Source organism: Rana temporaria, chromosome 4 (assembly GCF_905171775.1).
Source record: "Rana temporaria chromosome 4, aRanTem1.1, whole genome shotgun sequence".
NCBI classification, from domain to species: Eukaryota; Metazoa; Chordata; class Amphibia; order Anura; family Ranidae; genus Rana; species Rana temporaria.
Window position 1 is genome coordinate 384,883,659 of NC_053492.1, and position 13,732 is coordinate 384,897,390.

The following is a 13,732-nucleotide window of genomic DNA, read 5'->3' on the forward strand; positions in this document are numbered from 1 at the left end:
TGCCGACATTAAAGTCGGGATCTCTCCAGAGTGTGGACTGGCTGAGTGACATGAGCTGACAACTGACTTTAGCTCACTGTTGGCCTAATACGGATCACAGGAGAAAATGTTTAGCTGTACTTCTCCTTTAATGGGCGGACCATTACGATGCTGTGCATCCTCCGGGCCTGGTACGGGCTTGGCAGCAGACAATAACATTGCGCATACAGGGGGCGTGTCCAGTCCTGACTGGAGGACCATTCCACGTGACATGAAAACGCTGGGAATCTCGCGGTGTGGGCGGGAACATCTGTCAAGCTGTGGCGGAGTAGGCGGGGCCTGATCGCTGTCAGATGCAGTGGGCGGGGTAGTCGGGCACGGTGCCCGGTGTTATGGCGGCGGCTGTGGGTTCTGTGAATGAATTCTCCGGGCGCAAAAGGGAAAAAGAAGAAGCCGGCGACCCCAACGGCAGATTCTGGTCCCGGGCCCCCAGCCTGCTCGGAGACTTCGCTGCATAAGCGGAACGTGTACGTGTTCTCGTACCCGCTGCTCGCCGTCTTCTCTCTGCTTCGTTTCCTCGCCTTCCAGCTCGGCTTGCTGTTCGCCTGGTGCTGCGAGCGGCTCTCCCGCAGAGTCATGGCGGACAAGAAGAACGCGGCGGCCCTCAGGGAGCAGGGCGCCCACTCTGTCAGGACGGCCTCTGCTCAGGACAGGCCGGGCAATGAGCCTGAGGTGGTGCGGGCCTTCCACCAGCAGGCCTTCCAGTACATCTCCATGGCGCTCCGCATCGACGAGCAGGAGAAAGGTGAGCAGTCCGCTGTGTGTGTGTATAGTACCGGGACAATGGATGTGCCCCGCGTCATATGTGTCTGTGTACATAAACAATTGGCTGAGCAGGTGTATGGCCCTCCAAATAAACAATTGGGCTGACCATGTCATGCCTGATCAGGTATACAGGCCTTCAAATGAACAATTGGGCTGACCGTGTCATGCATGATCAGGTATAGACAGGGCCTCCAAATGAACAATTGGGCTGACTGTGCTGTGCCTGATCAGGTGTATGGGCCTTCAAATGAACAATTGGGCTGACCATGCCATGCCTGATCAGGTGTATGGGCCACCAAATGAACAATTGGGCTGACCATGCCATGCCTGATCAGGTGTATGGCCCTCCAAATGAACAATTGGGCTGACCGTGCCATGCCTGATCAGGTGTATGGGCCTCCAAATGAACAATTGGGCTGACCATGTCATGCCTGATCAGGTATACAGGCCTTCAAATGAACAATTGGGCTGACCGTGTCATGCATGATCAGGTATAGACAGGGCCTCCAAATGAACAATTGGGCTGACTGTGCTGTGCCTGATCAGGTGTATGGGCCTTCAAATGAACAATTGGGCTGACCATGCCATGCCTGATCAGGTGTATGGGCCTTCAAATGAACAATTGGGCTGACCATGTCATGCCTGATCAGGTATACAGGCCTTCAAATGAACAATTGGGCTGACCGTGTCATGCATGATCAGGTATAGACAGGGCCTCCAAATGAACAATTGGGCTGACTGTGCTGTGCCTGATCAGGTGTATGGGCCTTCAAATGAACAATTGGGCTGACCATGCCATGCCTGATCAGGTGTATGGGCCACCAAATGAACAATTGGGCTGACCATGCCATGCCTGATCAGGTGTATGGCCCTCCAAATGAACAATTGGGCTGACCGTGCCATGCCTGATCAGGTGTATGGGCCTCCAAATGAACAATTGGGCTGACCATGTCATGCCTGATCAGGTATACAGGCCTTCAAATGAACAATTTGGCTGACCGTGTCATGCCTGATCAGGTATACAGGCCTTCAAATGAACAATTGGGCTGACCGTGTCATGCATGATCAGGTATAGACAGGGCCTCCAAATGAACAATTGGGCTGACTGTGCTGTGCCTGATCAGGTGTATGGGCCTTCAAATGAACAATTGGGCTGACCATGCCATGCCTGATCAGGTGTATGGGCCACCAAATGAACAATTGGGCTGACCATGCCATGCCTGATCAGGTGTATGGCCCTCCAAATGAACAATTGGGCTGACCGTGCCATGCCTGATCAGGTGTATGGGCCTCCAAATGAACAATTGGGCTGACCATGCCATGCCTGATCAGGTGTACAGGCCTCCAAATGAACAATTGGGCTGACCGTGTCATGCCTGATCAGGTGTATGGCCCTCCAAATGAACAATTGGGCTGACCGTGCCATGCCTGATCAGGTGTATGGGCCTCCAAATGAACAATTGGGCTGACCATGTCATGCCTGATCAGGTATACAGGCCTTCAAATGAACAATTTGGCTGACCGTGTCATGCCTGATCAGGTATACAGGCCTTCAAATGAACAATTGGGCTGACCGTGTCATGCATGATCAGGTATAGACAGGGCCTCCAAATGAACAATTGGGCTGACTGTGCTGTGCCTGATCAGGTGTATGGGCCTTCAAATGAACAATTGGGCTGACCATGCCATGCCTGATCAGGTGTATGGGCCACCAAATGAACAATTGGGCTGACCATGCCATGCCTGATCAGGTGTATGGCCCTCCAAATGAACAATTGGGCTGACCGTGCCATGCCTGATCAGGTGTACAGGCCTCCAAATGAACAATTGGGCTGACCATGCCATGCCTGATCAGGTGTACAGGCCTCCAAATGAACAATTGGGCTGACCGTGTCATGCCTGATCAGGTGTATGGCCCTCCAAATGAACAATTGGGCTGACCGTGTCATGCATGATCAGGTGTATGGGCCTCCAAATGAACAATTGGGCTGACCATTCCATGCATGATCAGGTATAGACAGGGCCTCCAAATGAACAATTGGGCTGACCATGCCATGCCATGCCTGATCAGGTGTATGGGCCACCAAATGAACAATTGGGCTGACCATTCCATGCATGATCAGGTATAGACAGGGCCTCCAAATGAACAATTGGGCTGACCGTGCTGTGCCTGATCAGGTGTACAGGCCTTCAAATGAACAATTGGGCTGACCATGCTATGCCTGATCAAGTGGAGACAGGTGTGGGGATTTCACCAGTAGGAATTCTGACTGTGCCATGCCTGACCAGGTGCACATCAGGGCCCGGATTCACATACAGCGGTGCATATTTAATGCCGCCGCAGCGTATCTCCTTTATGCTACACCGATGCAGCGCAGAGAGGCAAGCACTGGATTCACAAAGCCAGTGCTGCCAAAACTGCGCTGGGTTTCCTAGGTGGAAGTGGGCGTGAGCCATGCAAATGAGGCGTGACCCCATGCAATTGATGGGCCGAGTGCCAGGCAGATACGTATAACGAATGGCGCATGCGCCGTCCCATGGACGCATCCCAGTGCACATGCTCACAATCACGTCGGAACAACTGCCTAAGATACGTCGGATCACTGCCTACGGCGTGAACGTAACCTACGCCTAGTCATATTCACGTCCAACGTAAAATACGTCGGCTTGTGCTCCCTTTGCATGGATGCTGCTGAGTTGCACCTCCTTTATGGGGCATAACTTTGCGCCGGACGTATGACTTTGCGCGCACTGCGTCAGACGTACGTACGTTTGTGAATCGGCGTATCTCCCTCATTTGCATATGTGAATAGAAAAATCAATGGGAGCGCCAAATACGACCAGCGTAAATATGCGCCCACTCTACGCCGGCGTAGGCAAGTTACGTCGGTCGGATGAAGCCTATTTTCGGGCGTATCTTAGTTTCTGAGTCAGGCACACAGATACGACGGTGCATATTTGCACTTTGCGTATCTCGAGATACGTCGGCGCAAGTGCTTTGTGAATCCGGGCCAGGGTCTCCAGATGAACAATTGATCTGATCCTGCCATACCTGATCAGGTATACAGCGCTTCCAAATGACCGATTGGGCTGACTGTGCCATGCCTGACCAGGTGCACATAGAGCCTCCAAATGAACAATTGGGCTGACGTGCTATGCCTGACCAGTAAGGAAGAGCTCAGGTGTGTTCGCAACCCGCACGTGCAGAGCCCGCCAGGAAGTTGGCACAGCGCTAATCGCAGGCAGTGAGACATTTCTTGATCTCTGCAGCCACAGATTAGGAAAATGTCTCGCTGCCTGCGATTAGCGATGTGCAGTGGCGGGTTGCGAACATGCCTGAGCTCATCCTTGCTGACCAAGTATAGACAGGTGCGGCCATGCCTGACCAGGAGCACACAGGGCCTCCAAATGAACAATTGGGCTTACCATGCCATGCCTGATCAGGTGGAGACGGTGCAGGGCTTTGACCAGCAGGCCTTTTTTTATTTATTTTTTTTAGAACGTGACCTTTAACCACTTAAAACCCGGACCAATATGCAGGTAAAGGACCAGGCCCCTTTTTGCGATTCGACACTGCGTCGCTTTAACTGACAATTGCGCGGTCGTGCGACGTGGCTCCCTAACAAAATTGGCGTCCTTTTTTCCCCACAAATAGAGCTTTCTTTTGGTGGTATTTGATAACCTCTGCGGTTTTTATTTTTTGTGCTATAAACAAAAATAGAGCAACAATTTTGAAAAAAATGCAATATTTTTTACTTTTTGCTATAATAAATATCCCCCAAAAATATATAAACATATTTTTTTCCTCAGTTTAGGCCGATGCGTATTCTTCTACCTATTTTTGGAAAAAAAAAAATCGCAATAAGCGTTTATCGATTTTGGTTTGGGCAAAATTTATAGCGTTTACAAAATAGGGGATATTTTTATTAATAATTTTTTTTTTTTTTTTACTACTAATGGCAGCGATTTATTATTTTTTTATTTTTATTTATTTTTTCGTGACCGCGACATTATGGCGGACACATCGAACAATTTTGAAACATTTTTTGGACCATTGTCATTTTCACAGCAAAAAGTGCTATAAAAATGCATTGTTTACTGTGAAAATGACAATTGCAGTTTGGGAGTTAACCACTAGGGGACGCTGAAGGGGTTAAGTGTGACCTCATATGTGTTTCTAACTGTAGGGGGGCGGGGCTGGACGTGTGACATCATTGATCGCCTTTCCCTATATCAGGGAACAGACGATCAATGACAGCGCCACTGTGAAGAACAGGGAAGGTTTGTTTACACACACCTCTCTCCGTTCTTCAGCTCCTGTGACCGATCGACGGACTCCGGCGGCAATCGGGTCCGCCGCCACAGTCATGGAGCTTCGGATCGGGGCGCGCGCCCGCGACCCACGGCTGGGCACTTGCAGAGGACGTACAGGAACGTGATTGTGCCCAGCCGTGCCAGTCTGCCGACGTATATCGGCGTTAGGCGGTCCTTAAGTGGTTAAAAAAAAAAAAACATTTTGTGGCGATTTGGATTTCAATGGACGGGACGGGCATTTTTGAGGCGCTTTTTTAAAGCACTCCATGAGATGCTGCTTGCAGGACTTTTTGGACCGCCCAGTGTGAAAGCATCCATTGAAATGAATAGGAAGCAGTTTTTAGGCACTATTTTTAGCACCTCGGTATGAAAGGGGTCTAACTTTAAAGGGGTTGTAATAAAAAACATGGCTAATTAAAAAAAAAAAAAAAAGTGGTTACTTTTTCCAACGTGTAGGGAGGCACCGTGGGGTGGGAGAAGTGATCTTCTAAGATGCTTTGTGTAGCTTATTTTCTGTGCTTGAAAGTATGCCAAAATATAATTGGGAAATGTAATACTGTGTGCTGATTGGACAGGTGGACATTGCAGAATGTGGGTGACAGATCTGTAGAAGCACAGCCGTGTCATTTTTGCAGAGTAGGTCTGCAGATGGCCATTTGCTCTTCTGGGGTGATGTTTGCTTATCAGTCCCATCCAGGCATATAGTTTTGTGCTGATTCAAATGACTGATGGATGATAAGTGTGGGACACGGCGTGCGTTCCACTGAAAACCGGATGTGACGTAAATGGTTATCCACGGCAACAGGCAGCAACCCGACCTCTATGCATTTCACCCTCAGAAGCATCATCCGGAAATAATAGAATTTCTATTATTTGAACAAAGTTGACTAACTTCTTAATATAGCGAGTTGTAAAAACTTGTGGATCCAGCCTACATTTGTGCCTGGGGTGGGAGGTGTGTGCTAGAAGTGGGACGGTACAGCGGCACGATTTTTAGTGATATTCGGGCTAGCGGTGCGGTTTTTAACCCCTGCTAGCGCCCGAAAAAGGGTTAATACCGCCGGCAATGCGCCTCTGCAGAAGCGCATTGCCGGCGGTATTACCGCGGTTTCTCATTGATCTCAATGTGAAGCAGCGGTAAACACCCGCTCCTATACTGCTCTAAAGATGCGGCTAGGAGGACTTTTGGAGCGGTCCTGCTAGCGCACCGCATCAGTGTGAAAGCCTTCGGGCTTTCACACTGAAGACTCCAGGGCACGATTTTTTCAGGTGGTATAGCGGCTCTATTTTTTTACCTCATTGATAACGGCACAGAGGAAGAAGCCTCGCCATGCTGTGCTGCCATCCCCTCTGGTTCTCCCCTTGTGACTGTATAAGACGTCACACAGGGGAGTGAACCAGAGCAGCACAGAGAGGTCATCAATGGCTTAGCTTGGTTGCCGTAGTAACGGCGATCGAGATATAGGCTTAGTTTAGACATGCGTGAGATTTGGACAGGGAAACAAAGTAAGGGTGGAAATGACATCCACAAAGGATTCACCAATCAGTAGTAACGATGATGTGGCCAATACCGGAAGAAACAAAAGTCTCAAAACGCAAAATAAGGTATTTTACGACAAAGTATATATAACGTGTTTAAATATTAAATTAAACCGTAAATTATATATAAACAGCGCTCATGTGTGTATGAGCCACACAGTGAATAAATAAACACAATATAATAATATAAAAGTCCAAATGATTCAAACCCGTGATTGAAAGTGTTCATAGGCAAAATAAAAGTTCATGGAAAAGTAATAGGAGGTGAAACTTCTTTCTCTCTTTCAAGGTGTAAGGTCTTTAAAGTAAATTAATTCAAAAAATTCTTCCACCACACCCGATGTGAGATAAAGTAATTCCTTCACCAATAGAAATGGCCACTCACCAGAACGAACAGCCTAACACTCTCGTGCTTCGGCACAATAGCGTGTAATAATTGGTTCAAACCATAGGGCGAGCTTCCATTCTCAATCAAGTAGTGAATAAGATCCTCATAAATAATGAAGAAAGTATAACATAGTGTGATAACGTAAAACCAGTTTAATAACACACCACATAAAACTCTGCAAATTATGCACTCACACAATGCCAAAAAGGTAAAAACGTGAATAAACACAGCAGAAATCTCCTCAATATTGTGCAGCTGGCAAACTACGGTCACGGCGGACCAAGGAAAGAAAATCCAGGTAACTCACGGCACTCGATCCACACTTTAAGTTGATAGCCCCCAGAAAATGGCGTGAAGCAAAAAACGAACAGGCGCTGGTCACTAGCGCAAGCAAGACACTGCACTGGCCTCTCACGTTGGTAGGTGGTCAATAGGTCAGATTATAGCCACGCCCTCTTGACCACGGGGCGTGGCTATAATCTGACCTCTTGACCACCTACCAACGTGAGAGGCCAGTGCAGTGTCTTGCTTGCGCTAGTGACCAGCGCCTGTTCGTTTTTTGCTTCACGTTACATTATTATATTGTGTTTATTTATTCACTGTGTGGCTCATACACACATGAGCGCTGTTTATATATAATTTACGGTTTAATTTAATATTTAAACACGTTATATATACTTTGTCATATACTTTTTTCTAAAAACAGCAGCTGTGATTCTCTTTGATTGTTTAGTCCTAAGCGCAGAGGTGTGTGTCATTAGGGCCCGTTTATTTTGATCACACATTTTTTTTCACAAGGTATTTTACGACCTTGTTTTTGGCATATTTTAATGGGTTTGGTTTAGCAATAAATTCCAGGAAAAAAACGTATGGGGTTTACTTCTTCTTTAAGGGTTCCTTGACGGAAGAGGCTGAAAAACGCTGATCTGGAGTAATATTGTAGCTTAGATTTGTATTTACTTTATCATCACAAAGTTAAAGTTTGTAATTTCCCCCACAGTGATGGAAGGTAATGATAATAGCTGGTTGGGTTGGGGAGGAATGTTCCACTGTCACAGTTCAGGGAACATGGTCGCTCAAGGATACCCTCTTCTGTAGAGGAACCTGATCAGGGTGAAATCGGACAATGTCACAGCTGTGGTCTACAATTCTGTATCTGGGAATATGAATAATAAGAGTCAATCTATGTAGTAATTTACCCCTTCCTGCCTACTGTACGCAGACGTGCGGCCCTTACTGAAGTAGGATTTTATCTGTGAGGCTGCATATCTGCGTATCTGTCTTTGTTCTGGGAGCGCGCCCCAGCACAGAGACCGGGCACTCACGGGTCTCATAGATACGATCGGGACCCAAGACTTCTGGTTACAGGTCACCTGACCAATCGGAGGCTATCGCAGTGATTAGTCATTGTGCAGCCCACCCCGTGTTTTAATTTCTCTTCTGAATGGAGTGAAAGATGCATCCTATCTTTCTCTCCTTGAAGATATAAATAAACCCAAGTGTGTAAATTTTATATATATTTATATTGTGATAGGAAGTCAGGTAAATCTGTGGGTGTTGTCACAGACTGGACATACATTTCTGCCTTGTTTAGACAATACACCAATTGTTATTAGGCGTCGGCTGCAAAACTAGCCAGAAAATGTCTAAGGGTGTTGGAAAACTTCAGCTGTTCAGAATGAGGCAATTAAGGCCTCTATAAGTAATCCAGAGGATTACCACTGAATTGCTGCATCCTGAGGCTTTCTGAGTGAGAGAGCAATAGCTGAAAGTCTTCTGAGGAGGTGAGGAGGAAATTGATTTTTCTGTGTGATAAAAATCAAAAAGAGACTATTGTTTTTCTGTTGTATGACCAGCAGTGTCTGCCCAGCACTAGGCTGTTCCAGACTCCATAGATAGGTTCCTGTGTGGTGAAGGTAGACGCCCCAAGTGGCCAGGGTTTATTTTATGTTTGATTTTGTTTATGCCGTTTGGATGCTTGCACTTGTTTCCAGCAAGATGGACGAATAAACCAAAATCTTTGTTTTCAACAGTCTTCGACTGCCTGTCTGTATAAATTCAGTGTGTAGTGAACCCATCCAAGGGGTCACACACCCCGCTACCGAGCTAACCCCTTACAATATATAATTTTTTTTTTTTTAAATACAAAATAAAAAAAAAAATGGCTAGATCAAGGTTTGATTCTAGTTCAGTGTTGCGATGAAAGGGTAAGATTAAAAAAAACAAAACAATTATTAAAAATTGTCAGTTACTATTGGTGTCAGAACCAAACCCCCCCCAAAAAATTAGAACCATTGTTTCTGGGCCCTACTACAGGTACAACTAACATACACGTATGCAGTATCGCTGCGACTACCAGGATCAGACACATTTATTGTGTGGCCTTTGGTAATGCATTATGGTAATAGAAAGGAATAACTTTTTTTTTTTTTTTTTTTACTATTTTGGGATAGTTTTTCTTTAATCTATATATATAAAACTCAACGTGTGTCTGTATGTTCCAGCATCACGTCCAAACGGCTAAAGATATTAACATGAAACTTGGCACACATGTTACTTATATGTCAGCAACAAACATAGGATAGGTGGTTTAACCCTTACCCACCCCCATTTGCCATGGTCAGGGTTTTCCTTTAAAGTCCCATTCAACTCTATGGGAAATACATGTTACTTCATAACTTCCAAACGGGTCACATGTTACTTATATGTCCACTTAAACTATAGGATAGTTAATTTATCCCTTAACTACCCCCATTTGTGAGGGTCGGGGTTTTTGTTTAAAGTCCCATGCAAATCAATGGGAAATGTATGTTCCCACATAACTTCTGTACGCCTGGAGATATTTCAATAATACCTGGTACACATATTACTTATATGCCAAATAAAAATATATGACAGTTAAATTAACCCTTACCTTCACCCTTATATAAAAGATGGGTATATTTATATTACTATGATTTCCCTCCCCAAAAGGTTAAGATAGGAAGACCGGGCAACGCCGGGTATTCAGCTAGTAAAAAATAAAATCAGGAGATACCGTTACCATTTACAACCAAAGGAAAGCCCAATTTGTCCTGGAAAAAAAAACAACGGTATAATCCATCAGGATACACAAAGGAGTTGCGATTTAATATAGTATTTCTACTAACATGAGTTGAAGTTGTAAAATTGTGTACAGGCATTAACATTTGTTTTACCCCCCCCCCCCCAGTCACTAAGTGGTTAGTAATACTGTATATTTCAGTTTTTTGATTGAATGTTAATATTTTTTTGTTTTAAGATCAAAAGGATCAAGCTGTAGAATGGTACAAGAAAGGAATTCAGGAACTGGAGAAAGGAATTGCAGTACCAGTCAAAGGGCAAGGTAATTAAATGCATGTTGTTGTCCATATATTTAAATGTTGAACTTTTAATTTTCTTTAGTTATGATTTCCTGTTGAAGGAAATGTAAAGACTTTTCAATATTTCTTAGGTATATGCATGGAAGAGATCAGATCAGTGTAAATTTCCTTATCGATGTATGTTTTAGGAACTCAAAGATGCAATATACTGTACTTTTATATTCCGACTTTGTGTCAGTGATTGTACGTTTACTGCTTGTTCTTATAATGCACAAACAGTAGGTATAGAAAATAATTGCCCCCTTTAAAATAATTAAAATGCTGTTGCTTTGCAGGCTGAAATGAAGACAGACACCGTTTTTGATTTATCCAGCTGTATTTACTCAGTGCAACTGATAACGTCCAGTGAAAGATATATAACACCAACATATCAGGAAAAAAAAAAAATGCAAAAACAATCGCTGAGTTGTGAAAATGACCCTCCCCCCGTCAGTATTTTGCTTCAATTGCAGCCTTTAGGCCCCTTTCACACGGATGATCTGCCCCCTGAACCTCGGCTTGCTCAGCGGGGATCGCTCCATTGATCCCCGCTGAGCCGGCGGATGACAGGGCGGTCCCCGCACACTGTGTAGGGACCACCCTGCCTTTTCTCCGCTCTCCCCTATGGGGGGATTGGATGAACACGGACCGTCTGTCCATGTTCACTCGATCCGATCCGCCAGACAGATGGAAAAGTAGGTTTTTCCTCCGTCACACTTTGGCGGGTCGGATGTCAGCGGGCATGTCACCGCTGACATCCGCGGCTCCATAGAGGAGCACGGAGCGCCCGTTCAGGTCCACCTAAAAAACTGGCAGGCGCACCTGAATGGTCCGCCCGTGTGAAAGAGCCCTTAGCCTGTTGGAATATGTTTTGCACATCAAGATTTTGCAATATTTGCCCACTCTTCTTTGCAGAACTGCTCAAGTTCAGTTACAATTTGATGGTGACTGTTTGTGGTGTGGACTGCAGTCTTCAAGTCATTCCACAGATTTTTAATGAGGATTAAGTCTGGGCTCTGACTAGGCCATGCGAGGCCGGTTGTATCTAAGATTAGATGTCCAGCGCATCCCCTCCCTTTACATTAGATGTCAAGAGCCACCCACCATCAGAAGTTGAGTCCCCCACTCTCCCTTACATCACAGTGCACCCCCTTTCCTTATGCTGGGAAGAAGCTGGATGCATTGCTTGAAATTAGGGGTCTGGAGGAGGGCTGGAGCTCTCCTGCAGCTGCAGGAGAGGTGCTAGGGCCACATGAAATGACCTGGAGGGCTGGATTCGGCCCACGGGCCTTGGGTTTTACACCTGTGACGTAGAGGGTTCTTTACTGAAAGAGCAGCAAGGATGTGGAATTCCCTTCCACAGGCAGTGGTCTCAGCGAGGGGAATTGATGGTTTCAAGAAACTATTAGATAAGCACCTGAACGACCACAACATACAGGCATATACAAGGTAATACTGACATATAATCATACACATAGGTTGGACTTGATCAGTGGTTCTCAACCCTCTAGTACCGTGACCCCTTGATAAAATTTTCCAAGTTGTGGGGACCCCTAACAGTAAAATTATTTTTGTAGCGTGGGTTGTCAGCACCCAAGGCAAGACAAGTAATTTGCACCCCTAACCCACGGATACTTAGCGCTCCCTCAGTCCCTTCCACTCATACAGTATTAAAGCCCCTTATGGTACTCACTGTGTCTCCGCAGCAGTGACACCTATGCCGAAATCAGGAGATATGGTCTCCTCCAGCCCCTCCCACTTCACATTCCTCACCAGTCGACTGACATCTAGTCTCTGCCCCCAGCCATGCTGTGAACTGAATGGGTGGCTGCAAAGAGGCTGAGTGGGCCACCGCAAGCTTCAGGGACAGCCCTGCTGGGTAGCCATGAAAAGGTGGGGAGAGCGGTACGGGATTCAGGAACAGCCCAGGATTTGGTGACCCCTGGCAAATTGTCATTCGACCCCCAGGTTGAGAACCACTGGACTTGATGGACTTGTATCTTTTTTTATTTTTTTCAACCTCACCTACTTTGTAAATATATGTAACATGAACACAATGACCACTCTGTCATAAACTCCTGCAACTGCTTCAAAATTTTGATAGGCCTTTTGGTAGCCTCTCTGACCATTTTTCTCTTTCGTTCATAGACGGACACAGCCTTCATTGACCTTAGGGTTATGCTTCTTCCTACCAGGAGATTTAGGCAGAATTCTACAGCACTTAAGGTGTTAAAAACTTTCCTTCATGCCGCTCCTCCCAGGGGGCGTGGCTCCCCCAGGCATAACCCCCACTCTGCTCTAGCAGCTTCAGTTTGTTTCTGCCTAACCGTCAGGAGAGTCAGGCTCTCTCTGGAGTCCTGGACTCTGGAGTTTTTTCTTGCAAAATTTTTTTGCTTTTTGCGAGTTTTTTCCTCGCTTTTTTATTTTATTTTTATTTTTGAATCCTGCGATCTTCTATCAACAGCCGACTGGGTGACAGGCTGGGTCCTCGACCCTTGTAGTCCCCCCAGGTTCGGCCTTCGAGCGTGTGCCGGCCCTCAGCTCCGCTTTGGGACGTCCACGACAGGCCCCATTGCTCCAGGGGCGGCCGGGGGAACTTCGGTTCTAGGGCACACATATGACCGGTCTCTATGGCCTTGTCACAGTGTGTCTGGCTGACAACCATGCCGTTCGCGGACGTTGGTTCTGTCTGGGATACCTCCAGCCGGGTAGTCGCAGGACAGGTAAGTAGTGGCCCCTTACTCAGGTAAGTGGTCTGGCTGGAATGTTTTCCCTTGGGAGGTCGACTGAGGGTTTTCCCCTGCTTTCCTCTCTCCCTTATTCCTCTCCCTCCTTCCCCCTTTGGGTGACGGCTGTGCAGGGTTTTTTTTTCTCTGGGGCTCATTTTTTCACTCGTGGTATGGCTGGGGCTGTTCTGTGTCACTGCAGGGGACTGTGGTGGACATTCTGGGCATTTTTGTGTGTGCTGTGTGCTGTTTTGGTGTACTGTCATTTTTGGGTACACTGTCTTTTTTTAAAACTGCGCAACGGCGGCCATTTTGCCGGAGCCGCGCTTGTATTATTCGGCGGCCATTTTCTTGTGGCCGGCGCCGTTTTCAGCACTAGTTCGGCCTCTAGTGGCCGTTTCGGCGGGGAATAAAGACCGCGAATCATCTGAGGGGACAGACGCAGCGCTGCAGCTTCTCCTCAGCACACACTTGCCTTCACAGACCGCGCTGTACCAGAGGGTGGTGAGTCTCAGGGGGCCCCATACTGTGCTCTAGCGGCCGGGAGGTGACCTGTGGGGGACTTTTTTCCTGCCCTTGGC

General features: G+C 46.7%; 1 protein-coding gene across 2 annotated transcripts in view; it reads left to right on the plus strand.

The window, feature by feature from the left end:
• Nucleotides 1-306: 306 nt before the first annotated feature.
• The window catches only part of SPAST (spastin), a 69,259-nt gene continuing 55,833 nt past the window's right edge, over nt 307-13,732 (plus strand). For both annotated transcript variants that reach the window (XM_040351070.1, XM_040351071.1), the window contains exons 1-2: nt 307-784; nt 10,326-10,409. In XM_040351070.1, coding sequence (XP_040207004.1) covers nt 397-784; nt 10,326-10,409 — 472 coding nt within the window. In that variant the 5' untranslated portion in view covers nt 307-396. The remainder of the gene's footprint in view (nt 785-10,325; nt 10,410-13,732) is intronic.